The sequence below is a fragment of the Crinia signifera genome, chromosome 2, assembly GCF_055691185.1.
Source record: "Crinia signifera chromosome 2, ASM5569118v1, whole genome shotgun sequence".
NCBI classification, from domain to species: Eukaryota; Metazoa; Chordata; class Amphibia; order Anura; family Myobatrachidae; genus Crinia; species Crinia signifera.
This window is the reverse complement of record NC_139218.1, coordinates 391864909-391892757: the sequence shown is the minus strand read 5'-3', so window position 1 is coordinate 391892757 and position 27849 is coordinate 391864909. Positions and strand designations below refer to the sequence as shown.

General features: G+C 49.0%; 1 protein-coding gene across 4 annotated transcripts in view; it reads right to left on the bottom strand.

Annotated features, from left to right (window-relative positions):
• Nucleotides 1-265: 265 nt before the first annotated feature.
• FCHSD2 (FCH and double SH3 domains 2) overlaps nucleotides 266-27849 on the bottom strand; it is an 86335-nt gene continuing 58751 nt past the window's right edge. For all 4 annotated transcript variants that reach the window (XM_083170387.1, XM_083170388.1, XM_083170390.1 and 1 more), the window contains 10 exons: nucleotides 25352-25468; nucleotides 23804-23908; nucleotides 18334-18495; nucleotides 15422-15556; nucleotides 15087-15170; nucleotides 14300-14477; nucleotides 10055-10275; nucleotides 9754-9883; nucleotides 4701-4783; nucleotides 266-4371 (listed from right to left, as the gene is read on the bottom strand). In XM_083170387.1, coding sequence (XP_083026513.1) covers nucleotides 4288-4371; nucleotides 4701-4783; nucleotides 9754-9883; nucleotides 10055-10275; nucleotides 14300-14477; nucleotides 15087-15170; nucleotides 15422-15556; nucleotides 18334-18495; nucleotides 23804-23908; nucleotides 25352-25468 — 1299 coding nt within the window. In that variant the 3' untranslated portion in view covers nucleotides 266-4287. The remainder of the gene's footprint in view (nucleotides 4372-4700; nucleotides 4784-9753; nucleotides 9884-10054; nucleotides 10276-14299; nucleotides 14478-15086; nucleotides 15171-15421; nucleotides 15557-18333; nucleotides 18496-23803; nucleotides 23909-25351; nucleotides 25469-27849) is intronic.

Genomic DNA, 27849 nt, shown 5'->3' with positions numbered 1-27849 from the left:
TGTGTTTGAAAAATAACAGTTGGGGATTGAATGGCTGATACTTTGGGGTCTATGTACATTTGCAAGAGATAAACTACCAGCCAATCAGCTCCTGTCATTTTTAAGCACAGCCTGTAACATGGCCGTTTGGCTCTTACTGTGGGGTCTCAGCTCCTATGTACTAAGCAATGGAGATAAAGTGCCAGCCAATCCGCTCTTGTAATTTTTCAAACCGAGCCTGTAACATGATTTGAAGTGCAAATAAAGTTGACCAATCAGACGCCTGAAAATTTCACTTTTTCTTTTTTTTATTATTCAACAATTTATACATAATAAATACAAACTTTTTACAGCCAATACAAAGAAGCAAGGACCTGCTTTATCTGCATGGGCACTGTACACGGTGATGATATGTGCAATATCAACTTACCAACAGGAATTTTATTTTGTTTTTGTACAATGTTCCGTTAAATAAAGTTAGCAGCTCATACCTACCAAAAATATATCTTTTTTTTTTTTAGGTTTCTGATAACACTTTTCTTTTCAACGTATGAAAGATATGAAGGCGAAAAACTGGCCAAAACCTGGAGGGGGTCAAAAAAATTATTTTAAAACAAGACTTCACCTCTACACAGTGGAGGCAGCCATATTGAGGCCAACATTCAAGCCTATCCATTCACCGGAACCAGTGTCACAGGGCTGAGGCACAAGGCACCTGTGCCTCACATTCCCGCAAATGAATTCGCTGCTTTCTCGAAGACTTGGCAAAATGGCGGCCCCCGCTGTGCAAAAGCCGCCGGTACACTCACTCCGCCGACCCGCGCTCAACTGATCAATGGCGGATATTTATTTTCTTTTATAAAAAGCTAAATAATATTTGCTTACGTTACTTCAAAGCAGTATTAGGGTAAGAAATGGAGGGGGGGGGTGTATTTAAACAAATCTTCAAAGAAGATACGAGATAGAAGCATTTGAACAGCGTAACAACCATTTGCTCATCCTCTGTATATAGGGATTCACAGCGGTAGATGCCGATAGTTATCCTATGAGAGCAGTTAACATTCCCGATATCTGGCAGCATCTGTAATGCATCAGAGAGGAGAGAAAAATAACCAAAACATTTATATAGTATATATGCAACATGAACCAGAAACGCAATAGAACTATGGCGTAAATCTAGCTTAACGATCCGCAGTTTTTTTTTTTTTTTTACAACAATTACAGGATAGCCGAAATAAATTGCATGTTTATCATTTAATACTTCGAATTACCCGTCGAATTTTAAGCCACCAGGCCCTGTATGTGCTCTGGGCAATCGGATTGTTATAACTGCATTATGCAAGCATGTTAGGAATCAGTTGCAACATATATAGGCTGCAATTAAAGTTATCCCTACAGCTAGGTAATCCGGATTACAAGATGCGTATGGAGTCACCTAGTTACAGCGAGGGGTGGCAGATATTCCACAGAATGAGCGGTCAGTCATGGCGGCTACACTTTGCGATGGAGACACCGCCCCCTCAGCTTATTACTGGCTTCCAAGATTAATTCACCTCACACTATGGGGCAGATTGAACAACGCTTGATATCCTTCTTATCACACAAAATGATAAATGGTGATTCAGCCAATCCGCTCGTGTGCTTGAAAAATGACAGGAGCTAATTGGTTGGGGCAACATTTAACATTCCTAACGATTGATGACAAAGATATCACGCTTTGTTAAATAGGAATCTTATGTCTGTCTCCCCTTTCTGTTACTGACAAGTGTACAGCAACATGCATGTAACGTCCGCTACAGGATAACTTAATGTCCTTTATAATGTATAGGAGGCCATGATAAACAGGTGTTACGAATGCTGAAGGGATGGCGTTAGCACGGATGATGTGTGGCGATACATCTAGACACCGCTTAAGCACATATAAAATGTATGCATATATCTGATATCATGTATTGTGCATTATATTGGTTTGAGTTCATTGGATAAACCCAACTTAAATACATTTAGAACAGCCAGGGAATACAAATATAAGGGATTATAGACTACCTGCTACCCACACACACAATTTAGACAGCCATTTTGTAAGGCCGGCCAGTTACTGAAAACTACTGGCATAGTCTAACAATGCTTTGCCCCACAAAATGGCTGCCTTCGCGGTGTGAGGTAAAATCAATCCCCACTTAGTAGGTGTTAATGTATGGCTACAAGGCTAATGGCAGCCATTTCTAACTAAGCCTCCAATCGAGGCTGGGAACACGGCATGCGTCAGACTGGTGTACAACAGGACTTCTCTGATATGCGGGATTTACATTCAGTTACGCTTTATAGCGCTTTAATGAAGGCAGTAAACAAAGCTAAAGATTGTACGATACGGGTACACTTGGTACATGGGCATCCATTTTGTGGGCCGATCCAAAATTCCAAATAATCACCTCAGCCCACAAAATGGCGGTACATAGCATTCCTTTAGTATACAAGTCTCTAGCTTCAAAGGAGACATTACAGAGTGCGGCAAAGAAGGGTAACATGGCACCAGCATGGCAACGGACTACCCTAGACAAACAGAGCTGCGTAAATATTAATATTAAAAGTTCATTACACTGGATCTGGATGATTAATTATCGAAGAGAGGTGCTTAATCATATGTCTTTACAGCATATTATATATATACTTATATATAATTATATATATTTTTTTCATTTTTCATTTTATAGTCTTCTGGATTAGTAATGAGAGGAGCCAGCCCCTTTAATTCCCTTTGTGTAACCCGTTCTACAGCACCCGCAGGTCGCCGGCGAATTGCTCTGCAACGCGCCAGCGTTCTGCGTGTTACAAACGGATAGCTTCGTTTCAATATACAGATAACTGGAGAATCAGGATCCTTTTAGCACATTCCTATGAACACAGTAATATACTGTACTAACACATATAATAGAATTATTCTATGCGGACCTCCTACGAGCCTATACACAGGCGTCTGACCAGCCCCCGGTCGGTGCAACCACAGCAGTGATAGGTTTAACAACACAATACAGTATTAATGGTAACTTGCGTTATGGAGCTTTGACCTAAAAGGCCTACAATGGTCTGGGAAGACCACCAGCTTGCAGACCAACGGCCGGCTCGTTGCGTGGCCTAATTATTACCCGGTACTGCTGTACATGGGACATACCCGATCATTAGTACCCATCACATGTTTGGGCATGTCCAGGACATGGAATTATGGACAGATTTGCAGCGGTTCTGTGCTGGGTTCTCATGAGTGGACCTCGCGGTTGACATCTTATGACAATGACCACGCGGATGATGCACACAAAAGGTTGAAGGACCCCAGATACAGCTTGGAGCTATTTTTTTGGCTCAAGCCTGTGAGTATTCGATCCCTTCTTCTTGTGATATAATACTATGGGCATTGACGGGGACTGAGGTGCGATTGTATTCTGTGATAATACCACCTTATGTCCTGGTACTAAAGTCCCGGGTCCAAGATCCACTCTCCTGGGATAATCCCACCACGTGTACTGGTAGCACAGTCCGGGGACTGAGAACCACTTTCCTGGGATAATCCCACCTCGTGTACTGGTAGCACAGTCCGGGGACGGAGAACCACTCTCCTGGGATAATACTAGCCCGTGTCCCTGCAGCACAGTCCGGATAACACAGCCACGGCCCTAGATCCGATCACCATCTGGGATAATACCGGAGTCGCGGTCTGACATCTGGTCGCCTTCATCTATGATACAAGAAGTGGCGGTGGCGTTGTCCCATTCTGAGATAATATAGCGCAGTCCCCTTAAGAAATCCGTTCACATTCCGATAAGTGAACTTGACCGTGCATGCACGCTCTTGTATCCGGTGAGGTTCGATAAAATGATGGCGTTCTACAGCGACATTAATAATCCCGCCCCTATAACTAGCATCACCATAAGGAGAACCAATAATTACCGGCAGGAAGTTAATATCTGGAAACCGGGAGAAAAAAAAAACCAAGCGCAGCGGAAAGAGTCAGCCGCTACATCAGCCGACGTGTCCTCTTCCCTAGAAAGGTGCCGACACAACTTTACCCCTACCACTGCCATTACATTCCTCACGATTGCACATTCTCACCCGTTAGTATCCGCTATGGGAGGCTAGATTACACTCCGAATTAAAACATGAATAAAACAAAACGAAAAAAGGCACGTAAGTCCGACACGTTCTCGCTTCCGTCACTCGGGTTAGCCATGTGCCGAAGGTGCCTAAAAAAAAGTTTGGGGCCAAATGACTCATTTGGGCCTTGATTGCAGCAGAGATTCCCTGGTGTCGTTGTTAAACCAACGTAATTTCCACATCCTCCGTCTTTTCCGGCGGTCGCCGGTGAGTCTGTGTCGGGGGTGGGGGGGCTGCTCGAACCTGGAAGACGAAGCAATGGACGGAATGAGCAACAGGTAAAAATCAACACACACCAACAGTGTACAACGGCTTCAGCTGCAGACGCCGGTATTAAGCCCAGAGCTCCCTACCATAAATAATATAGATATTAGAACTCCCAGACAAGTTACATAACCATATAACAAGGCCGCCGGCAGAGCATTTATATACAGGGGTGTCCTGTGGGGATTGAAAGGTTAAAAACCTGTTTGATCTCCATTCGATGTATATGTATCAGCGTAAGAATAGAAATGTCCTAATGTGATAGTAAGCTGCTGCGATTTTTACATGTTCAAAATTGTCTCACTTACGGGGCGTAACTTGCCGTGAAACCCATCGGGCGTGATCCGTGGGGGCAGGGACGTGGAAGGAGATTCCAAATTGATGTTGTTTTCTATAAAAAAGAAAACATGACGATGAGACAAATATACACAAAATAATGATATTGTACATATAGGAGACGCATCCCAAATCTGACGCACACATGATCTCCTACTGGTCTGATAATATAGAGCGTCTGCACATACAACAGGAACATAAAGCAAAACAATGTGTATACCGGTCTCCGGCCCCTGACAGTCTATAAATACACTGCACCAAGGACATTACCCGATGCCACACGGCCTACATCACTGACGTCATCGCTAATATACTGACCAGGGTTATATCTGTGCGGGGTTTGTATGTGCTCCCTATGTTTGTGTAAGTTTCCCTGGATGAGTTTGTTTGTATCCAAAAGAGAAGACAGCCAGACTAAACCTTGCACTCAGCCTACAGGAAGAGACAGCCAGACTAAACCTTGCACTCAGCCTACAGGAAGAGACAGCCAGACTAAACCCTGCACTCAGCCTACAGGAAGAGACAGCCAGACTACACCCTGCACTCAGCCTAGAGGAAGAGACAGCCAGGCTACACCCTGCACTCAGCCTAGAGGAAGAGACAGCCAGACTACACCCTGCACTCAGCCTAGAGGAAGAGACAGCCAGACTACACCCTGCACTCAGCCAAGAGGAAGAGACAGCCAGACTACACCCTGCACTCAGCCAAGAGGAAGAGACAGCCAGACTACACCCTGCACTCAGCCTAGAGGAAGAGACAGCCAGACTACACCTTGCACTCAGCCTACAGGAAGAGACAGCCAGGCTACACCCTGCACTCAGCCTACAGGAAGAGACAGCCAGACTACACCCTGCACTCAGCCTAGAGGAAGAGACAGCCAGACTACACCCTGCACTCAGCCTACAGGAAGAGACAGCCAAGCTACACCCTGCACTCAGCCTAGAGGAAGAGACAGCCAGACTACACCCTGCACTCAGCCTAGAGGGAGAGACAGCCAGACTACACCCTGCACTCAGCCTATAGAGGAAGAGACAGCCAGGCTACACCCTGCACTCAGCCTACAGGAAGAGACAGCCAGACTACACCCTGCACTCAGCCTCTGCATTGTCTTCTGGCATGTTTTAGCTATAAATGTATGTAACATCCACATCCACTGCACTACAGATCCCAGCCTAGCCTCTGCATTGTCTTCTGGCATGTTTTAGCTATAAATGTATGTAACATCCACATCCACTGCACTACAGATCCCAGCCTAGCCTCTGCATTGTCTTCTGGCATGTTTTAGCTATAAATGTATGTAACATCCACATCCACTGCACTACAGATCCCAGCCTAGCCTCTGCATTGTCTTCTGGCATGTTTTAGCTATAAATGTATGTAACATCCACATCCACTGCACTACAGATCCCAGCCTAGCCTCTGCATTGTCTTCTGGCATGTTTTAGCTATAAATGTATGTAACATCCACATCCACTGCACTACAGATCCCAGCCTAGCCTCTGCATTGTCTTCTGGCATGTTTTAGCTATAAATGTATGTAACATCCACATCCACTGCACTACAGATCCCAGCCTAGCCTCTGCATTGTCTTCTGGCATGTTTTAGCTATAAATGTATGTAACATCCACATCCACTGCACTACAGATCCCAGCCTAGCCTCTGCATTGTCTTCTGGCATGTTTTAGCTATAAATGTATGTAACATCCACATCCACTGCACTACAGATCCCAGCCTAGCCTCTGCATTGTCTTCTGGCATGTTTTAGCTATAAATGTATGTAACATCCACATCCACTGCACTACAGATCCCAGCCTAGCCTCTGCATTGTCTTCTGGCATGTTTTAGCTATAAATGTATGTAACATCCACATCCACTGCACTACAGATCCCAGCCTAGCCTCTGCATTGTCTTCTGGCATGTTTTAGCTATAAATGTATGTAACATCCACATCCACTGCACTACAGATCCCAGCCTAGCCTCTGCATTGTCTTCTGGCATGTTTTAGCTATAAATGTATGTAACATCCACATCCACTGCACTACAGATCCCAGCCTAGCCTCTGCATTGTCTTCTGGCATGTTTTAGCTATAAATGTATGTAACATCCACATCCACTGCACTACAGATCCCAGCCTAGCCTCTGCATTGTCTTCTGGCATGTTTTAGCTATAAATGTATGTAACATCAATAGATAATTGTATTTTGTTAGATGTATGTATAGATTGGAAGGTTCTAAGTAAGCCAATATTAGCATACCTCTTGGTTGGCTAATCAGGCTAGTTTATGATCTTTGTACAATTAGCATTTCAATCAGGTGGGCAAATGGTCTGGCCTGGCCTGGCTCTTAATTTGGGATAGTATTTCTGTAGGGTTAGAAGCAAGACAGCTTGCTGTTTTGCAGCTGGCTGTTTTAGCAAAGGGTGTTCTTAACTAAGGGTAGCATCTGAACAGTTAAAGAAACAGTTGAACAAACATTGAACAACTACATAAAGAAATACCGGAGGAACACAGAAGGACATAAAATTCAACATCATCCACTGAAAATCCAGCATTCTGCAGTGAGTTACCTGACCCAGCATCACCTACAGTCTGCACAGCCAGGACAATGAACTTCATACTGAACCATTCTATGTACCAGAGCCATGGTTCCTCAATCCTGTGCATTCCCTATTCACTCTGCATGCTTTCTGCCCCTAGCAGGGTGTGCTGTGGCATGGCCCACGGTGCAAAGCTGTTAGGGGTCAAGGGTGCAGGTGGAGGGGGAAGAGGAGGATAGGAGGAGAGAGAGGACTACTTTGTCCATTCTCTTTACCTGCTGCCTCGTGTCCTGCCATGCTCACTTCTTGCCTCAGGTTTCCTTACCTGCACCTCATGTCACCTGTCTGTCTCCCCCTCCCTCTAGATTGTAAGCTCCTTAGAGCAGGGCCCTCCTCCCTCCTGTTCTCACTGCACTCTTCTTGTATTTCAACTACAGCTCTCTTACTCATCTACAATCTATACCTGCATCTATTCTCATTCACTTCCTTATATCTCAGCTGTATTGTGTACTAAGAATTGTGCTTTAATTGTGTTATGACTAGTTCTGTGTACCCTGTACTGTTCTTTTGTGTTCTGTATGTACAGTACTGGCTGGTGCAATCACCATGTGGCGCCGCTGATTGGCTGCCTGGGTGCTGCACAGCTCAGTAATGATATGTTCCCCATGTCTGTGACCCTCATTAGAGTACATCTAGTATATATATCAGTACTGTTACTGGCTACCTAGCTGGCTGTGCAATCACCATGTGGCGCCGCTGACTGGGTGCTGCACAGCTCAGTAATTATATGGTCCCCATGTCTGTGCTCCTCATTAGAGTACATCTAGTTTATATATATATATCAGTACTGTTACTGGCTGTGCAATCACCATGTGGCGCCGCTGAATGGCTGCCTGGGTACTGCACAGCTCGGTAAATATGTTCCCCATGTCCGTGTCCCTTATTAGAATGCGTCTTGTGCATATCTGTATGTGTGATGTACATTTGTACTGCCATTGTTGCCTGTTCCTTGTACTGATAACCCTTTGTATTGCAGTATGTGCATTGTTATTGTTATTTTTATTGTCTGTAAAGCGCCTTGAGTCCTGTTGGAGAAAGTGCGCTATATAAATAAAACTTACTTACTTACTTACTTACAGGAAGAGACAGCCAGACTACACCCTGCACTCAGCCTAGAGGAAGAGACAGCCAGACTACACCCTGCACTCAGCCTACAGGAAGAGACAGCCAGACTACACCCTGCACTCAGCCTAGAGGAAGAGACAGCCAGACTACACCTTGCACTCAGCCTAGATGAAGAGACAGCCAGACTACACCCTGCACTCAGCCTAGAGGAAGAGACAGCCAGACTAAACCTTGCACTCAGCCTACAGGAAGAGACAGCCAGACTAAACCCTGCACTCCGCCTACAGGAAGAGACAGCCAGACTACACCCTGCACTCAGCCTAGAGGAAGAGACAGCCAGACTACACCCTGCACTCAGCCAAGAGGAAGAGACAGCCAGACTACACCCTGCACTCAGCCAAGAGGAAGAGACAGCCAGACTACACCCTGCACTCAGCCTAGAGGAAGAGACAGCCAGACTACACCTTGCACTCAGCCTACAGGAAGAAACAGCCAGGCTACACCCTGCACTCAGCCTACAGGAAGAGACAGCCAGGCTACACACTGCACTCAGCCTACAGGAAGAGACAGCCAGACTATACCCTGCAATCAGCCTACAGGAAGAGACAGCCAAGCTACACCCTGCACTCAGCCTACAGGAAGAGACAACCAGACTACACCCTGCACTCAGCCTAGAGGGAGAGACAGCCAGACTACACCCTGCACTCAGCCTATAGAGGAAGAGACAGCCAGGCTACACCCTGCACTCAGCCTACAGGAAGAGACAGCCAGACTACACCCTGCACTCAGCCTACAGGAAGAGACAGCCAGACTACACCCTGCACTCAGCCTAGAGGAAGAGACAGCCAGACTACACCCTGCACTCAGCCTAGAGGAAGAGACAGCCAGACTACACCCTGCACTCAGCCTAGAGGAAGAGACAGCCAGACTACACCCTGCACTCAGCCTAGAGGAAGAGACAGCCAGACTACACCTTGCACTCAGCCTAGATGAAGAGACAGCCAGACTACACCCTGCACTCAGCCTAGAGGAAGAGACAGCCAGACTACACCTTGCACTCAGCCTACAGGAAGAGACAGCCAGACTACACCCTGCACTCAGCCTACAGGAAGAGACAGCCAGACTACACCCTGCACTCAGCCTAGAGGAAGAGACAGCCAGACTACACCCTGCACTCAGCCTAGAGGAAGAGACAGCCAGACTACACACAGCCAGGCTACACCCTGCACTCAGCCTACAGGAAGAGACAGCCAGGCTACACCTTGCACTCAGCCTAGAGGAAGAGACAGCCAGCACAGACCGCTGAGGAGGAGAGGAGACCACCAGACTACCCCCTGCACTCCCACATTGTATCCCAGCCTTACCAGCCACAGAAGGGGACCGCGGGAAGTATATGGAGCTGTTCTTGTCCGGACTGTATATGGGACTGGTGGGCGGCTGATCGTACAGAGGCAGCACCGGGAGGGCGGGCTTCGGCTTGGGGGTAGGGGATACCTGTGAAGAACAAGGTTTATTAGTGTTTGTGATAGACACATTAATATATTATTGTACTGATAACTGTTCCACTATTGTTCTGGTGGTCCGGGCCGCCTCCGAAGTACAACAGCAGGTAACTGGGTGAGAGTAGGCCCTCGGCCAGCGTCCCACCCCCCATCCTGAACTTACCTGAAGGTCTTCAATCCACGGGGAGTCGCCGTTCTCAGACCCAGCTAATTCTTCCACCAACACAGAGGGGAAGACGCCGATGCGGCCATTGAACTCGCCCTCCCAGAACCCGTCATCGTCCTGATTCTCCTTGTTTAGGATGCGGATAATGGCTCCTTCTGGGAACGACAGCTCGTCCTCCGTCTGGCCGTCATAATCATAAAGTGCTTTCACAAAGCAGACTGCAGAGGAAGAGAGAGAGAGCGGAGATGATCCGCGGGGGGGGGGGGGATCAGAGTGTTCAATGGTATATAACCCCTATACTGGGGAGAGGGACCCCGGGGAGGGATAGTGACAGTATATAACCCCTATACTGGGGAGAGCGACCCCAGGGAGGGATAGTGACAGTATATAACCCCTATACTGGGGAGAGGGACCCCGGGGAGGGATAGTGACAGTATATAACCCCTATACTGGGGAGAGGGACCCCGGGGAGGGATAGTGACAGTATATAACCCCTATACTGGGGAGAGGGACCCCGGGAGGGATAGTGACAGCATATAACCCCTATACTGGGGAGAGGGACCCCGGGGAGGGATAGTGACATTATATAGCCCCTATACTGGGGAGAGGGACCCCAGGAGGGATAGTGACAGTATATAGCCCCTATACTGGGGAGAGGGACCCCGGGAGGGATAGTGACATTATATAACCCCTATACTGGGGAGAGGGAGCCCGGGAGGGATAGTGACAGTATATAGCCCCTATACTGGGGAGAGGGACCCCGGGGAGGCATAGTGACAGTATATAACCACTATACTGGGGAGAGGGACCCCGGGAGGGATAGTGACAGTATATAACCCCTGTACTGGGGAGAGGGACCCCGGGAGGGATAGTGACAGTATATAACCCCTGTACTGGGGAGAGGGACCCCGGGGAGGGATAGTGACAGTATATAACCACTATACTGGGGAGAGGGACCCCGGGAGGGATAGTGACAGTATATAACCCCTATACTGGGGAGAGGGAGCCCGGGAGGGATAGTGACAGCATATAGCCCCTATACTGGGGAGGGGGACCCCGGGGAGGGATAGTGACAGTATATAACCCCTATACTAGGGAGAGGGACCCCGGGGAGGGATAGTGACAGTATATAACCCCTATACTAGGGAGAGGGACCCCGGGGAGGGATAGTGACAGTATATAACCCCTATACTGGGGAGAGGGACCCCGGGAGGGATAGTGACAGTATATAGCCCCTATACTGGGGAGAGGGACCCCGGGGAGGGATAGTGACAGTATATAACTCCTATACTGGGGAGAGGGACCCCGGGGAGGGATAGTGACAGTATATAACCCCTATACTGGGGAGAGGGACCCCGGGAGGGATAGTGACAGTATATAACCCCTGTACTGGGGAGAGGGACCCCCAGGGGAGGGATAGTGACAGTATATAACCCCTGTACTGGGGAGAGGGACCCCGGGAGGGATAGTGACAGTATATAGCCCCTATACTGGGGAGAGGGACCCCGGGGAGGGATAGTGACAGTATATAACCCCTGTACTGGGGAGAGGGACCCCGGGGAGGGATAGTGACAGTATATAACCCCTATACTGAGGAGAGGGACCCCGGGAGGGATAGTGACAGTATATAACCCCTATACTGAGGAGAGGGACCCCGGGGAGGGATAGTGACAGTATATAACCCCTTTTACTGGGGAGAGGGACCCCCGGGGAGGGATAGTGACAGTATATAACCCCTGTACTAGGGAGAGGGACCCCGGGGAGGGATAGTGACAGTATATAACCCCTGTACTGGGGAGAGGGACCCCCGGGGAGGGATAGTGACAGTATATAACCCCTGTACTGGGGAGAGGGACCCCGGGGAGGGATAGTGACAGTATATAACCCCTATACTGAGGAGAGGGACCCCGGGAGGGATAGTGACAGTATATAACCCCTATACTGAGGAGAGGGACCCCGGGGAGGGATAGTGACAGTATATAACCCCTGTACTGGGGAGAGGGACCCCGGGAGGGATAGTGACAGTATATAGCCCCTATACTGGGGAGAGGGACCCCGGGGAGGGATAGTGACAGTATATAACCCCTGTACTGGGGAGAGGGACCCCGGGGAGGGATAGTGACAGTATATAACCCCTATACTGAGGAGAGGGACCCCGGGAGGGATAGTGACAGTATATAACCCCTATACTGAGGAGAGGGACCCCGGGGAGGGATAGTGACAGTATATAACCCCTTTTACTGGGGAGAGGGACCCCCGGGGAGGGATAGTGACAGTATATAACCCCTGTACTAGGGAGAGGGACCCCGGGGAGGGATAGTGACAGTATATAACCCCTGTACTGGGGAGAGGGACCCCCGGGGAGGGATAGTGACAGTATATAACCCCTGTACTGGGGAGAGGGACCCCGGGGAGGGATAGTGACAGTATATAACCCCTATACTGAGGAGAGGGACCCCGGGAGGGATAGTGACAGTATATAACCCCTATACTGAGGAGAGGGACCCCGGGGAGGGATAGTGACAGTATATAACCCCTTTTACTGGGGAGAGGGACCCCCGGGGAGGGATAGTGACAGTATATAACCCCTGTACTAGGGAGAGGGACCCCGGGGAGGGATAGTGACAGTATATAACCCCTGTACTGGGGAGAGGGACCCCCGGGGAGGGATAGTGACAGTATATAACCCCTGTACTGGGGAGAGGGACCCCCGGGGAGGCATAGTGACCTTATATAACCCCTATACTGGGGAGAGGGACCCCGGGAGGGATAGTGACAGTATATAACCCCTATACTGGGGAGAGGGACCCCCCCGGGGGAGGGGATAGTGACAGTATATAGCCCCTATACTGGGGAGAGGGACCCGGGAGGGATAGTGACAGTATATAACCCCTATACGGGGGAGAGGGACCCCGGGAGGGATAGTGACAGTATATAAGCCCTATACTGGGGAGAGGGACCCCGGGGAGGGATAGTGACAGTATATAACCCCTATACTGGGGAGAGGGACCCCGGGGAGGGATAGTGACAGTATATAACCCCTATACTGGGGAGAGGGACCCCGGGGAGGGATAGTGACAGTATATAGCCCCTATACTGGGGAGAGGGACCCCGGGAGGGATAGTGACAGTATATAACCCCTATACTGGGGAGAGGGACCCCGGGGAGGGATAACCCTATACTGGGGAGAGGGACCCGGGAGGGATAGTGACAGTATATAACCCCTATACTGGGGAGAGGGACCCCGGGAGGGATAGTGACAGTATATATAACCCCTATACTGGGGAGAGGGACCCCGGGAGGGATAGTGACAGTATATATAAACCCTATACTGGGGAGAGGGACCCCGGGAGGGATAGTGACAGTATATAACCCCTATACTGGGGAGAGGGACCCCGGGAGGGATAGTGACAGTATATATAACCCCTATACTGGGGAGAGGGACCCCGGGGAGGGATAGTGACAGTATATATAACCCCTATACTGGGGAGAGGGACCCCGGGAGGGATAGTGACAGTATATAACCCCTGTACTGGGGAGAGGGACCCGGGAGGGATAGTAACAGTATATATAACCCCTATACTGGGGAGAGGGACCCCGGGAGGGATAGTGACAGTATATATAACCCCTGTACTGGGGAGAGGGACCCCGGGAGGGATAGTGACACAGTATATAACCCCTATACTGGGGAGAGGGACCCCGGGAGGGATAGTGACAGTATATAACCCCTATACTGGGGAGAGGGACCCCGGGAGGGATAGTGACAGCATATAACCCCTATACTGGGGGGAGGGACCCCGGGAGGGATAGTGACACAGTATATAACCCCTATACTGGGGGGAGGGACCCCGGGAGGGATAGTGACACAGTATATAACCCCTATACTGGGGAGAGGGACCCCGGGAGGGATAGTGACAGCATATAACCCCTATACTGGGGGGAGGGACCCCGGGAGGGATAGTGACACAGTATATAACCCCTATACTGGGGGGAGGGACCCCGGGAGGGATAGTGACACAGTATATAACCCCTATACTGGGGAGAGGGACCCCGGGAGGGATAGTGACAGTATACAACCCCTATACTGGGGAGAGAGACCCCGGGAGGGATAGTGACAGCATATAACCCCTATACTAGGGAAAGGGACCCCTGGGGGAGGGATAGTGAATAAGAGACCCCAACCACCCCATGATAAATGAGTGCCTCCTCCTATGACACGTGGGTGAGGTGAGTGACAGTTACCGCTGGAGTCGCCGTTCATGCTTCCGGAGACCATCTCCGCATCGTTAGAATTACTGGACGTGTGCGAGCGGCTGTCCAGGGCGGCCAGGGACTGCAGCATGCTGAGCAGACTGTTGGACGTAGGAAACTGGAGATACTTCTCCGGGACGTATCCCACCTGCCCAGATTTATTCCTCGCCTGGAATGGGGGAAAGAACAACAAGACAATGAATGCAATGAGAGGTGACAGTCCCGGACCAAGCAGCCATATAAACCAGAGGTCTCCTCCTCAGCCCTTCATACATGGTCATTACCTCACCCTTTACCCCAACATCTCCTCTCATTCACCCGCTTCCCCCAGAGAGGATAAAGCAATGGTTCTCCGGCAGATTCAGCTGGTGGCCCGATACCCTGGGCCCTCCCACTCTATAGGTGCCCATACACGTTACAATTATTGTATACAATATTGTATATGATATCTCATCGCATCTCGGTTTTGCGATGAGATGAGATCAGATCTAGTACAAAAAGTATATGCTGCACATACTTTTTGTACAAGATCTCATCTCATCACAAAACCGAGATGCGATGAAATGCGATATGGTATACAATAATTGTAACGTGTATGGGCACCTTATCACTGACATGGAGGAATCCTAGCCCAGGATTGGACAGTCACCCACAGGCACTCCTTGGGGACCAATCACAGGGTACAGTAAAACCTACAGATTTCTACACCATTGCATTATCCGCGAGTCACCTACAAACATGTACAGACAAATCCCATAGACAGAGGACACACAGATACCTTGACCCAGTCTTCCATGTCTCCGTCCTCGATCACTTCCAGCATCTCATTGTCCTCTATAGTCAGCTCATCCGGCTGCGATGCCTGCAAGTCAGAGAACAGGCGGCTTTATGCCGGAACGCTTATCTGTCCCCCTTCCTATCCTGCGAGGGGTTTGGTCTTATGACCCCATGCGGCTATCGGGCTTCCCAGCATCGCAGAAACGCCTACTGCTCTGTATCATCTCTTGGTGGACTCAGCAATGCCGGGGCTTCTTGGCTGATCGCTCGTGACAGGAAATCTACATTTTGGGCCGATTCCGAAACGTACGTAGGGCACCAGCGTGAAGCACTCACCGTGTAGGAGTAAATGACTTTGCAGGTCAACGGATAATTCCTCAGCGTTCCCGAAGGACTTGAGCTACTGTCATCGAAAGCATCCATACTGTCCTCCATCTCCTCGCTATCGTCTCTGTCCACGTCGTGGCCCCCCTGCGTGCAGCGACGGGAAAAGGACATTTATTTAGGGATGACCAGCAAATCCATACATGAAAATACAGACATAATACAGGTCTGTGGGCTGACAGAGGACTCCGGGCAGGCAGGAGGGGAAGCAGTTTCTGTTTGCGATTACCTGCGCCAATCGGGCGGGGCCTGGTTACAGAAGACGTGCTAGCATTCGGCACAGCAGTACTGACGGCTGTGTGTGTGACTGGGACGCAGCCTGAGGGCCCCTGATTTCAGCAGTTTCCTTTATACCTATTTATACAGATTTCCAAAACACATATTTGGCCGTGACAGCGCTCAGGGTGCCAGGAAGGTTTGTCCGCCTGGGCTATAAATATCACACACTCTCCTAGACACACCAAAGAGCTCTGCAGTCCTCGGCCTACATTATATCCCAGGAACACGGAGCTGCCCGGCATTCAGACATTTATGGAAAAGCTAAAAGAGCAAAACCACAAACAAAATAAGTAACAGACGGCAAAACATCTGGATTTATGGCCTGCGCTTCACAGACGGGCAATTCACACCCTATGCTGCTCTGCAGTGCTCTGATTGGCCATATGCTGGACTCCTGCGAGTGTCCTAATGCTGATTGGCTACAAGCCGCTACACTCCTGTGATCGTCCTTATGCTCTGATTGGCCACAAGCTGGACTCCTGCGAGTGTCCTAATTCTGATTGGCTACAAGCCGATACACTCCTGTGATCGTCCTAATGCGCTGATTGGCCACAAGCTGGACTCCTGTGATTGTCCTAATGCGCTGATTGGGTATAAGCAGCTCTACTCCTGTGAGTGCCCCGACGCTCTGACTGAATGCAGGCTGGTATCGCGTCTCACGCCTCAATGTTTTTTACACATAAATATAGAAGCCTCTTGTGTATTCTTAGTGTCTAAGACGGACGATTAAACATTGGCAAAGCCCTGACTGTAATCCATCCAACACGTACGGAAAACATTTAACCGTAGAAGAACCGAGCAGCCGACACAGCTCTATTACTGCAGCAAAATGTAATCCATATTTATGTCAGCTCTATGCAGGTTCCCAGGGGCCGATGTATGAAGCAGTGATACGGGAGGAGAAGTGATAAAGTGCCTGGTACGTTATTACCGGCCAATCAGCTCCTGACTGTTGAGTCATAGGCTGGGTTTAAACAGGGACAGTCAGCAGCTGATTGGCCGGTGATAAAGTACCAGGCACTGTATCACTTCTCCTCCCTTATCACTGCTTCATACATCTACCCCTCAGTTCCCTGGTTTTTGAAAAATGGCAGTTAGTAGCTGGTTGGCTGGTACTTTATCGCGCACCACTTTATCTCTCTCTAGTACCCAGCATCTGTACATTTGGTGGCCTGAAATGACGCTGTGAGACCTTGCTGAGGAGAGGCGGCAGCTTAGCCCGGGCTGGGGTAATTACAGGATTCCCTGCGTAGGCAAAGTTAATGACAAAGCAGAGGCCTCTAAACCTCGGTTCCGCCACAAGAATACGATGGTACCCAGGCCGTTCCCAGGGCTCTCGTGTCGCTGCCTTTATTTACATTTCAACAGATGAGCAGCAGCTTAATAGGGCGGCACCGTAGGGCACTTCCTATTGCATTCCTATTAACCTGCAGATAATGAATACATATCCACCAGCTGGAACATTAACTTGTGTGAGAGAACGCTCCTCACGTTACAGAGCCTGGGAAATGCACACGGACGCAGAGATGACTGCGGAGAGCGCGCTGAGCTCACCCCGATATCAGCCTGCACGCTATTCCCGAGACGCACAGGGACCTCCCACAGCACGCGCTTTCAATGGTTCCGCGTAATGAATCCAGAACTACTAAGCTGAGGGCGCTGTTCTGTGTACCCGTCTGCTATGAGCAGGGCATCGCCACGCTGTGCCAGGTGCAGTCAATGAGGTAAATATTTCTGTTCGCAGCAGTGTTTCTGGGAAATAGACGGATGTCGCCGCTTGGCAAATCAAACAAACAAAACAACAAAAATAATAAAAACCAACAAAAGCCTTCTGTGCGCCATCTGCGATCAGCAGCCCCGGGAATAACGCGGCAGATTTATCAGCTGGGAGGTGACAGACATAGCTCAGCGCCGGTGTCACAGGGAAGCGCAAGACTGAGCGGAGGGTGAGGGACAACAGTCTGTCAGACAGTCACTGTCAGAAGGTAACACACCACACACACACACACACAATACCGACTGCTTCTACTGTGCCTGTAATCTATAGCAGGCCTGGACACAGTGCAGCTGGGGAAACTACCATTCCCAACACACCCTGTTGGGTACTGGCCATCAACTGCAGGGCAAAGCATGCTGGGGCTTGTAGTTTCACAACACCTGTAGATTCAGTGGACCTAAAGAAAGTATACGTACAGTCTTGCTTAAGGGGCACCTTCCTCCACATCTTGTTTATATGATACTATGGTGCCCAAGGGCTACTGTACTGCCCGATGCCACCTGCTCAGCCATTTCCAGAACGTCTCTACGCTCAACTCGTCAGGAAGTGACTGAATTAATGTAAATAACACTTCTGCCATCGCTCACAGAAATGTGAGAGACCTGAATAGTCTCCATGACTACCGCAGCAGTATACATCAAGTGGTCCTGTCATACACGGTGAAGCAGCCATATTGCAGTGTCACTCAGGGAGGTCGTCAGTTCCTAATGTATTTGTGTCAGAACAGATTGTCCCATAAAATGGCCGCCATAACAGGACACGGGGCATCCACAAACATTTCATAACCAGACATGAACAGCGACTGTACCAAGTGAGAGGAGCCATTATTGATCATGGTGGGAAGATTCGCCCATCGCTCGTTCTCCAGTTCTTCCATCACCTGGTTCATTGCGCTCTTGAGCCACGTGTCCACGGACACTCCGGTTTGCCTTAAGAGATCGAGCCGGGATTCAGCCTTCAGCTTAGTGATCTGCCACGTGAGAGAGAGACAAACAGTAAGACGCCATTCCCGACATTCTGTCATGTGCAGAGCCAGGTGACCGCCGCTCATTGTAACCTTTCCCCCCGCCTCCCGTGAGCCAAAACACAGAACCCCGGTCAGTGGCTCGTCCACATCAATCAGCAGAGACTGGAAAGCGCCACATTCAGCAGTATAGAAGAAAACATGCCGCCTATTGTTCTAACCCTGAACTTTGACCCCTCTGATCGGACACTGTCAGCGATATCTACTCAGCTGCAGCCTTTCCTGTGTTATACGCGCCAGATGGCCATCCAGCCCCGTCTGCAAACCTCCACATGCTCACACAAACGCAAAACATGGCCGACGTCTCATGTGGATGAATAACCCTTAATAGACCACGCAGAGTAAGTTAGGAGTCTGAGGGGGAAACTTACTAAGATGGGATTTCTAGGTCACATGGGATGTTGCTATGGGAAACCAATCAGAATCTACTTATTTAGCACCTTCTAAAAGATAATAGAGAGGATCTGATTGGTTGCCCATAGCAACATCCCATGTGACCTAGAAATCCCATCTTAGTAAAACTTCCCCCTGAAAGCCTACTGTGCATCATCAGGACATCATACAGAACTGCCGCTAGCAAAAGGCTTGGAGAAATTGCCCATAGCAATCATTAGCTTCTAACGGTCTTCTATCTAGCAGTCTGTTAAATGACAGTTGGTTTCTAGGAGCAACCTCTCCACACTCCAGTTTTTGATACACCTCTCCCAACCAGATGATTGTATGGCCGCTGCTCAGTGACACAGACACACTGCTGGATTAGTAAGGGGAGGTCATAGGTCTTGGTAATGCCGGCGCACAATGGCTGCGATCCCCTGGAAAATGAGACAATATGCTGCTAAATATAAACCGCATGGTCCAAAAAGAGCCGCTGGAGCGGACGTCAGGGGACATTAAACCAAGAGATCTGGATGTTCTTAGACGCCTGTGCCAGAGAGCATCGGACGGGCGGACATCACTTGTGCAGGACCCCCCCGCCATACATATGCTATGTACGCTCCTCGCAGAAAGGTCACCGGTCAGGACGGTATCTGCCGTAAGGAAGGGAGCGATCGGTAAGCCGGGGTCTTAGGAACAAACAGCTGACGGATAAAGAATCACATTATCGCACTGGTGGGAACATGGCAGCGGGTAACCTGGGTCAGGGCAATGAGCTGCACGTCGTCAATGCCGACAGGTCTAGAGGATCGGTCTTATTCAGAATGTAAAGAATTCCATACCAAGAACCTGGCAAACTGCATAGGCAAGAACCAGCTGGGCTGCCATCTCCTTGCCCCATCCGCCTGTGACTGTCCAGACACCAATATACAAGTCCCACAGACCTCGTCCAGACTCACGTTAAGGATACATGAAAGGACCGGGAACACTTGTAGAGACACGTGGACACTGGTGCTGGCTGCTAACAGCAACACTGAGACTGACCCAAAAGCAATGGGCCACAGACAGTAACCTAACGCAGCCATTGTGACATCCGCTGCCCAGGACATATTACAGTGTAACTCCGAGGGGTGAAGAGGATTTCCTTGGGAATAACCACTGTCCAGTCACCCACGAAGACTCATTTACATGCATCAGCCTGAAACCTCCGTCTGAGGAATGCCCATGTCCGCTGAGCGATCTGCTTTCCACAAATTCCTAGTATCCGCAGGCATACTTGGCCAATAAAGCAGGTTCTGATTCACCTGATGGCGTGACAAAGGCTAGATAGGGGGTCAGACAATCATACTAGTGACCATGCTGGTCACTGTAGTTCCACACGCATGAACACTTCAATCCCCCCTTTCTGCACATCTTATACAACACATTCTGCCACCTGGATATCTGTACAGGGAATACTACTGCTGCCATGACAACTGAAAATAGCTATTGTTAAACTACACCTCCCAGAATGCATTGCCCGGAACATGGACTTGGTTCCCCCCCAAGCTCCCCAGACACAACACACAATGGAAAGAGACACACTGTGCGTGACTGCTTGCAACGTCAATATCGGAGAGAGAGCAAATGAGCGCTCCCGGAGGACTGAGCGCTGCGCAGAAGCATTTCCCAGGAGCATGCAAACGATGTTAATGTATATTAATTACAAATGCTGCAGTAATCCCTGCAAACTAATGAGAGGGGGAGAGTGAGAAAGAAAGAGAGAGAGGGGAACAGAGATACTGTACAGAAATCAGGTTTGGGACGGGACTGTGGAGCCACTGAAGGTGACCACGGCTGCAACGGTGTTAGAGACGCAAACTGCAAACAGCCACTGACTGGACAGAATTTCCGATTGCGAATTTAACTTTACATCTGTTAGAGGACTTCAGGTCCAATTCAGACCTGCTGGTTGAGCAGCTAGTTTGGTCTCGTCTCTTGAGTGGAGGTGGAAGCACTCAGACGGGGAGGGGGCTCACACGTGGTAGGGCAAACCTAAAACTCCATCTATAACACAGGGCAGTCACTTCACTGATTGGGGCAATGACTGGCTAATCACAGCCCAGAGAGATATAGATCTGATGATTGGCTGCAGTCCGGCCCTCGCATTGGATGAGTGACAGGACTGCTTAGAGATAGGACCACACGCATCATTAACCAAAGTGGTCTGATCTGACCCTAGAGACAAGGCCCAAATGGCTGCGTGACATGGGGTGAAGTATGGAAAGCACAATTCTAGTACTTTCCGCTCAGGCCTCTCCCCGGAAAATGTCCTGATTTGATACTGAATCTCCCTGGATGTTAAGCAGAGCGATATAGTGATGCAGAGGAGAAGGACGTGGTGCCCTCACCCCCAAAACCAATGTCTGCAACACACTGTTATACTTACTTCTATTTGTAACCGCACTAATTAAAGCAACGTCTGAGGATACGCATGTGAGCTGGGAACACACTGGCACACAGGAGAGAATGAATGACAAATGCAGGAAGCTTACTCAGCCGGACCATAAATCACAGGAACAACACTGTACTGTAATACCAGGGCGACCCTGCGAATAAGGCCAAGCACATAGAACATAATACCCTCTTACAGCTATCCGTTTTAGTTTATTCTGCAGCGCTGTACTGTAATACCAGGGCGACCCTGCGAATAAGGCCAAGTACATAGAACATATCACCCACTTACAGCTATCCGTTATATATTCTGCAGCGCAATACTGTAATACAAGGGCGACGCTGCGAATAAGGCCGAGTACATAGAACATATCACCCACTTACAGCTATCCGTTATATATTCTGCAGCGCTGTACTGTAATACAAGGGCGACGCTGCGAATAAGGCCAAGTACATAGAACATATCACCCACTTACAGCTATCCGTTATAGTTTATTCTGCAGCGCTGTACTGTAATACAAGGGCGACGCTGCGAACAAGGGCAAGAACGCAGAATATAATACCCACTTACAGCTATCCGTTATAGTTTATTCTGCAGCGCTGTACTGTAATACAAGGGCGACGCTGCGAATAAGGCAAAGTACATAGAACATAATACCCACTTACAGCTATCCGTTATAGTTTATTCTGCAGCGCGGTACTGTAATACAAGGGCGACGCTGCGAATAAGGCTGAGTACGTAGAATATAATACCTACTTACAGCTATCCGTTATAGTTTATTCTGCAGCGCTGTACTGTAATACAAGGGCGACGCTGCGAATAAGGCCAAGTACATAGAACATATCACCCACTTACAGCTATCCGTTATAGTTTATTCTGCAGCGCTGTACTGTAATACAAGGGCGACGCTGCGAACAAGGGCAAGAACACAGAATATAATACCCACTTACAGCTATCCGTTATAGTTTATTCTGCAGCGCTGTACTGTAATACAAGGGCGATGCTGAGAATAAGGCAAAGTACATAGAACATAATACCCACTTACAGCTATCCGTTATAGTTTATTCTGCAGCGCGGTACTGTAATACAAGGGCGACGCTGCGAATAAGGCTGAGTACGTAGAATATAATACCTACTTACAGCTATCCGTTATAGTTTATTCTACAGCGCTGTACTGTAATACAAGGGCGACGCTGCGAATAAGGCAGAGTACATAGAATATAATACCTACTTACAGCTATCAGTTATAGTTTATTCTGCAGCGCGGTACTGTAATACAAGGGCGACACTGCGAATAAGGCCGAGTACATAGAATATAATACCTACTTACAGCTATCCGTTATAGTTTATTCTGCAGCGCGGTACTGTAATACAAGGGCGACGCTGCAAATAAGGCCGAGTACATAGAATATAATACCTACTTACAGCTATCAGTTATAGTTTATTCTGCAGCGCGGTACTGTAATACAAGGGCGACGCTGCGAATAAGGCCGAGTACATAGAATATAATACCTACTTACAGCTGTCCGTTATAGTTTATTCTGCAGCGCTGTACTGTAATACAAGGGCGACGCTGCGAATAAGGCCGAGTACGTAGAATATAATACCTACTTACAGCTATCCGTTATAGTTTATTCTGCAGCGCGGTACTGTAATACAAGGGCGACGCTGCGAATAAGGCCAAGTACATAGAATATAATACCTACTTACAGCTATCAGTTATAGTTTATTCTGCAGCGCGGTACTGTAATACAAGGGTGACATAGAATATAACATCCACTTACAGCTATCCGTTATCATTTTACATATTGTGCACATATTCTGCAGCGCTGTACAAAAAATATATTAGTCCCTGTCCCAGCGAAGCTTACAGATTATGCGTTCTGTTTACTAAGCTTTGGAGAGAGATTAAAGGTGCCCACAGACGCATCAATTATCTAATGCGTTTTGTACTTTTTAAGCACAAATTGCATCTTATGTACAATTATTGGATGGTGTTTATGAGCTTGTGCGATGCGCGTTCCCGGGAGCCCGATATTGTATGTCTAAAAAAGTATGTGCTGCACGTACTTTTTAGACTACATCTGAAATTTAACATTACAAACATGGGTTCATCACATCACATTGCATGCATCCAAGTGCACATCGCATCGCAAGCTGGAAGAAAAATTGTATAGAACCATTGTACAGACAAAAACGCATAGCACAGTACAATTGTAGCGTCTGTGGGCACCTTAAGTACCAGTAAATCAGTTCCTAACTGCCATGTTAGACAGTGTTTGAAAAAAAAAAAAAAATGACAGTTAGGAACAGACTGGCTGGTACTCTCTCTCTTCCCGGATTCAGCCGCTGACAGCAGGTTTGTACTCAGCTGATGGCTCCTTGGGACACACGGAACAGTATAAGCTGCAGGCTGTATAAGAAGAAGTAATCATCGCTATTTACCTCTGCTCTGCGAATACTCTCTTTCGTATCCTCGACCCTCTGTTCGAGTTCCATCCGTCCCTGTTCGGAAGCCGGAATGCTCTGGCCTTCCAGGTCGTCCAGCGCCTGCGCAGAAGACAGCAGAGCCATTAAAACGGTCGTTGCCCAGTAATACGCAGGCTGTGAGAGGCCATTAATTATAGAACCAGTCCGGCTTGTGGTGTGGATGTGACCAGTCCGGCCACAGGTGGCTTTATGGTCCTACAGGTTCTAATTGCTTCTCTCTTGTGGACACGGAACATTGACAAACCTCACACAGTTGTACAGTATAACATAGGGAGAACAGCACCAGACTTTAGTACATAGATTATTCATAGCATTAACCCTTCGAGTGAGAGATCCGCTCAAAATCAGCTAAAAATGCCAGCGCCGCTCACAGCGACGGTTCTTCTTGTGGGTGCAATTTTTTATCTATACTTCAATTAACTGACTGGGCCGTATTTGTGTTTATTTATACATAAAGAACAGTCGCTGGCATTTTTAGCAGAGATTTTGAGGATCTCTCTCAGCAACATTGGCAAAGGGTTAATTTCCCCCGGTTAATAATGTCCTTTTTTGTGACTGCCATATTGTTTTCTCTACAGAGGGTCTATTCTCCTAGTGCAGTGAGGGCTAACCTTAACACTCCAGCTGTTGTTGAACTACACATCCCAGCATGCCCTGCATCAGTTTTAGCATGGCCAAATAGCAAAACTGTAGCAGGGCATGCTGGGATGTGTAGTGTCAAGGTTAGCCATCACTGTCCTAGTATATAGCCTATACACCCCTGTGTGCCTACTTCCTTCGTTTTCTATAGTACACATTCCTGGATGTGGCTGCGGATCACCTTTCAGAACCCAAATTGTGTCCTCAACCAATTTTAATGGCAGTAATGGGGGCCTCATACACACTAGCGAGTTAGCTGCGGCGTGGCACCACTGGCTCCGCCCACACGCCTCCCTCTGTGTACTTGACAAGTTCAGTATAAAAGGATGCAGCGTCCGAAGGATGACCTTGGAAACGCAGAGGCACCGAAAGTATAAAACCACCCCTCGTGTTACCGACAGGCCAGACTCCATTCCCTCCCAGTCCCTGGCGTGGAATTAAAGATTCAATTATTCAAACAGGAAGAGCAAATTGCACTTAAAGAGTCATTTCTTGTCCATGGTAGAGTGAAATTAATTGCTCCGCTGCGCGCTAACGAGCTCCCCTGGTGCCGTCTCCTCGTCGTGTGTAAGAGGAGATTTACAGCACTGTAACACGGCATATGCTAATTTCCTCCGCGCAAAACCCAGAGGCCTCTGGGTAGCCATATTCTGAGCGACCGCACCACAATTCTGAGGTGTTTTAGGTCTTGTAAATATCGTGGAGGGAAAGTTCCAAACAACCAACGAAGGAAAGTCCACAACGGCCCACGAAGGTCCGTAACACGTAGGAGAGTTCCGGCACCTTCTATCAGCGGGCCCACAATGTTCTGTAACCCAGCGCGCACAGAGCTGACAGCGAGGCCGCGGTTGCTACTATACCTACACGCTGGGTGTGGATGATGTTCTTATGTTCCCGGGCCACGCGAGTGGCCCACTTCCGCGCCTCCTTGTTCAGGCTGTGCTCTTCCGTGGTGCCAGTCTCAGACTCCAGCTGCCGGCTCTGCGGGACATAACAGACAGGTTGGAGGATGAGCTCAACTGAAGAGTGAACAATGGCCGTCATTACGTGGCATGCAAACCCGTGTCAGGATAATAAGCATCGCATTAAAGGAAAACTCGGTGGTTACTGTAATATTAGATACTGTAATCAGTACTGGATGGGTGATGTCACCAACATGAGCTGTGACGCATCCCACCTCAACATTAAGTCATGAGGAACACTGGGGCATGTGTATGATGCAGTGATAAGGGAGGAGTAGCCCATGGCAGCCAATCAGCACTGAAGTAACATCTGTCATTTGCATAATATGTCACCACCCGATCTCATGGTAGGTTAATGCTCTATAGGTAAATCAGCCAGCGGACAGACACTGGAGCTGCGTTGCTGGCTTCAAATGAATTAAATTTGCGTGAGGGCGGAAGGAGACACCCTATAAAGATTAAGGGCTGGATGCACTAAGCTACAAAAGTGATAAAATGGAGAGTGATAAACAACCAACCAATCAGCCCCTGCCTGACATTTTTCAAACACAGTCTGTGACATGGCAGGAAGGAGCTTATTGGCCGGCAGTTTATCACTCTCCATTTTATCACTTTTGAAGCTTAGTGCATCTGGCCCTATATCTCTGACGGAGACAAAGACGTGTTAAGACTGGCGCGGGCCGATCCGAGCAGTGTATAACAAAGCATCTCCCTCCGCCAGCGCACGGATGACTTACTGACTTTTATCGCCACATTCCTGAAAGTCTTGGCAAACAGCAGCCTGCTCCCTGCCAGGACCCGGATTTAATGATTTTCTTGTCTAACTGCCTATAAAGGACCCTGAGAAGTAACAGCGCAGAGCGGAATAATGTCAGAAATGTATAGAACAGCTACAAATCAGGGGACAAACTCGCCGACGGTGACACCAGAACCAGCTGACATTCATGGTGATTAGCAAACAATATGTGGACCTTTAACCGCTTGGTACCCCCTCCAATCCAGGCAGATCTCGGGAGATGGAGCGGATACAGGGAACAAGGGCAGATGAGAGATACAGTACACTGCAATCATTTCTACACCTGGGACTCGGTTCCAGGTATTTCTAGGACAGCGTTGGAGAACAGGCACATGATTAATAAGGCACACGTGTGGTTCTGCACAGGCCCGGCACCTATGGGATGAATGACTCAGCATTAAACTGAGGTTCTAGAATCAGGTGGCAGCTGACATCTCTAATACTAGAGCTGGCTGGGACGTGTAGTTCTACAGCACATTGCCCACACTCGTACTGCTGGATAGACAATGGCAGCGGCTCCGGCCTGCACGTATTAGTGCTGAGCTGGTCTTCCATACGGGAAGAGGTCGTCTTTAATCCTTATTTATTGTCAGGGAAATGAGGACCGGCGGGAGGCCTATCAGCCTGTGCAGATCACAGCTCCCCCCCCACGGTGGAGGCAGAAATTCCAGCATGTGGGTAAACAGGAAAGGTCCAGCATGAGACAGCTGACAATCTTCCTCCTGGCGGAGAATTTGCTGCATCAGCGTTTGCGGACAATGTCGCTATCTCCGCGGAGAGGAAAACACATCTTGCCGGGCAGGAAGGGGGCAGCTGACCAGGATGATGGAAATCCTCTAGGATATGAGACCACAGTAAAACCCTTCCACATTCCACAGATGGAACCTTCAGAGCACCGAGGGTGAAGGGTTTCTGATGAGAGGTGTTTGTATACTATACTATATGGATGTGCCCCAGGGACCGCTGCAGTCCGCACTTATTTGTACAGTTGTGGTTACTGCACTTTTATTTACACTGCGGATGTATCTGGGCTCATTCGTATTTTACTCTCAGGGGTTGGATGTGGAAAAGGAAGATGGAAGCGTAAGAGTCCTTACTGCGTAGGAAGAGGCAGGCATGGGAGACGTTACGGCGTAGGAAGAGGCGGGCATGGGAGAGTCATTACTGCGTAGGAAGAGGCGGGCATGGGAGAGTCGTTACTGCGTAGGAAGAGGCGGGCATGGGAGACGTTACTGCGTAGGAAGAGGCGGGCATGGGAGAGACGTTACGGCGTAGGAAGAGGCGGGCATGGGAGAGTCCTTACTGCGTAGGAAGAGGCGGGCATGGGAGAGTCCTTACTGCGTAGAAGGGGCGGGCATGGGAGAGATGTTACGGCGTAGGAAGAGGCGGGCATGGGAGAGACGTTACGGCGTAGGAAGAGGCGGGCATGGGAGAGTCGTTACTGCGTAGGAAGAGGCGGGCATGGGAGACGTTACTGCGTAGGAAGAGGCGGGCATGGGAGAGACGTTACGGCGTAGGAAGAGGCGGGCATGGGAGAGTCCTTACTGTGTAGGAAGAGGCGGGCATGGGAGAGACGTTACGGCGTAGGAAGAGGCGGGCATGGG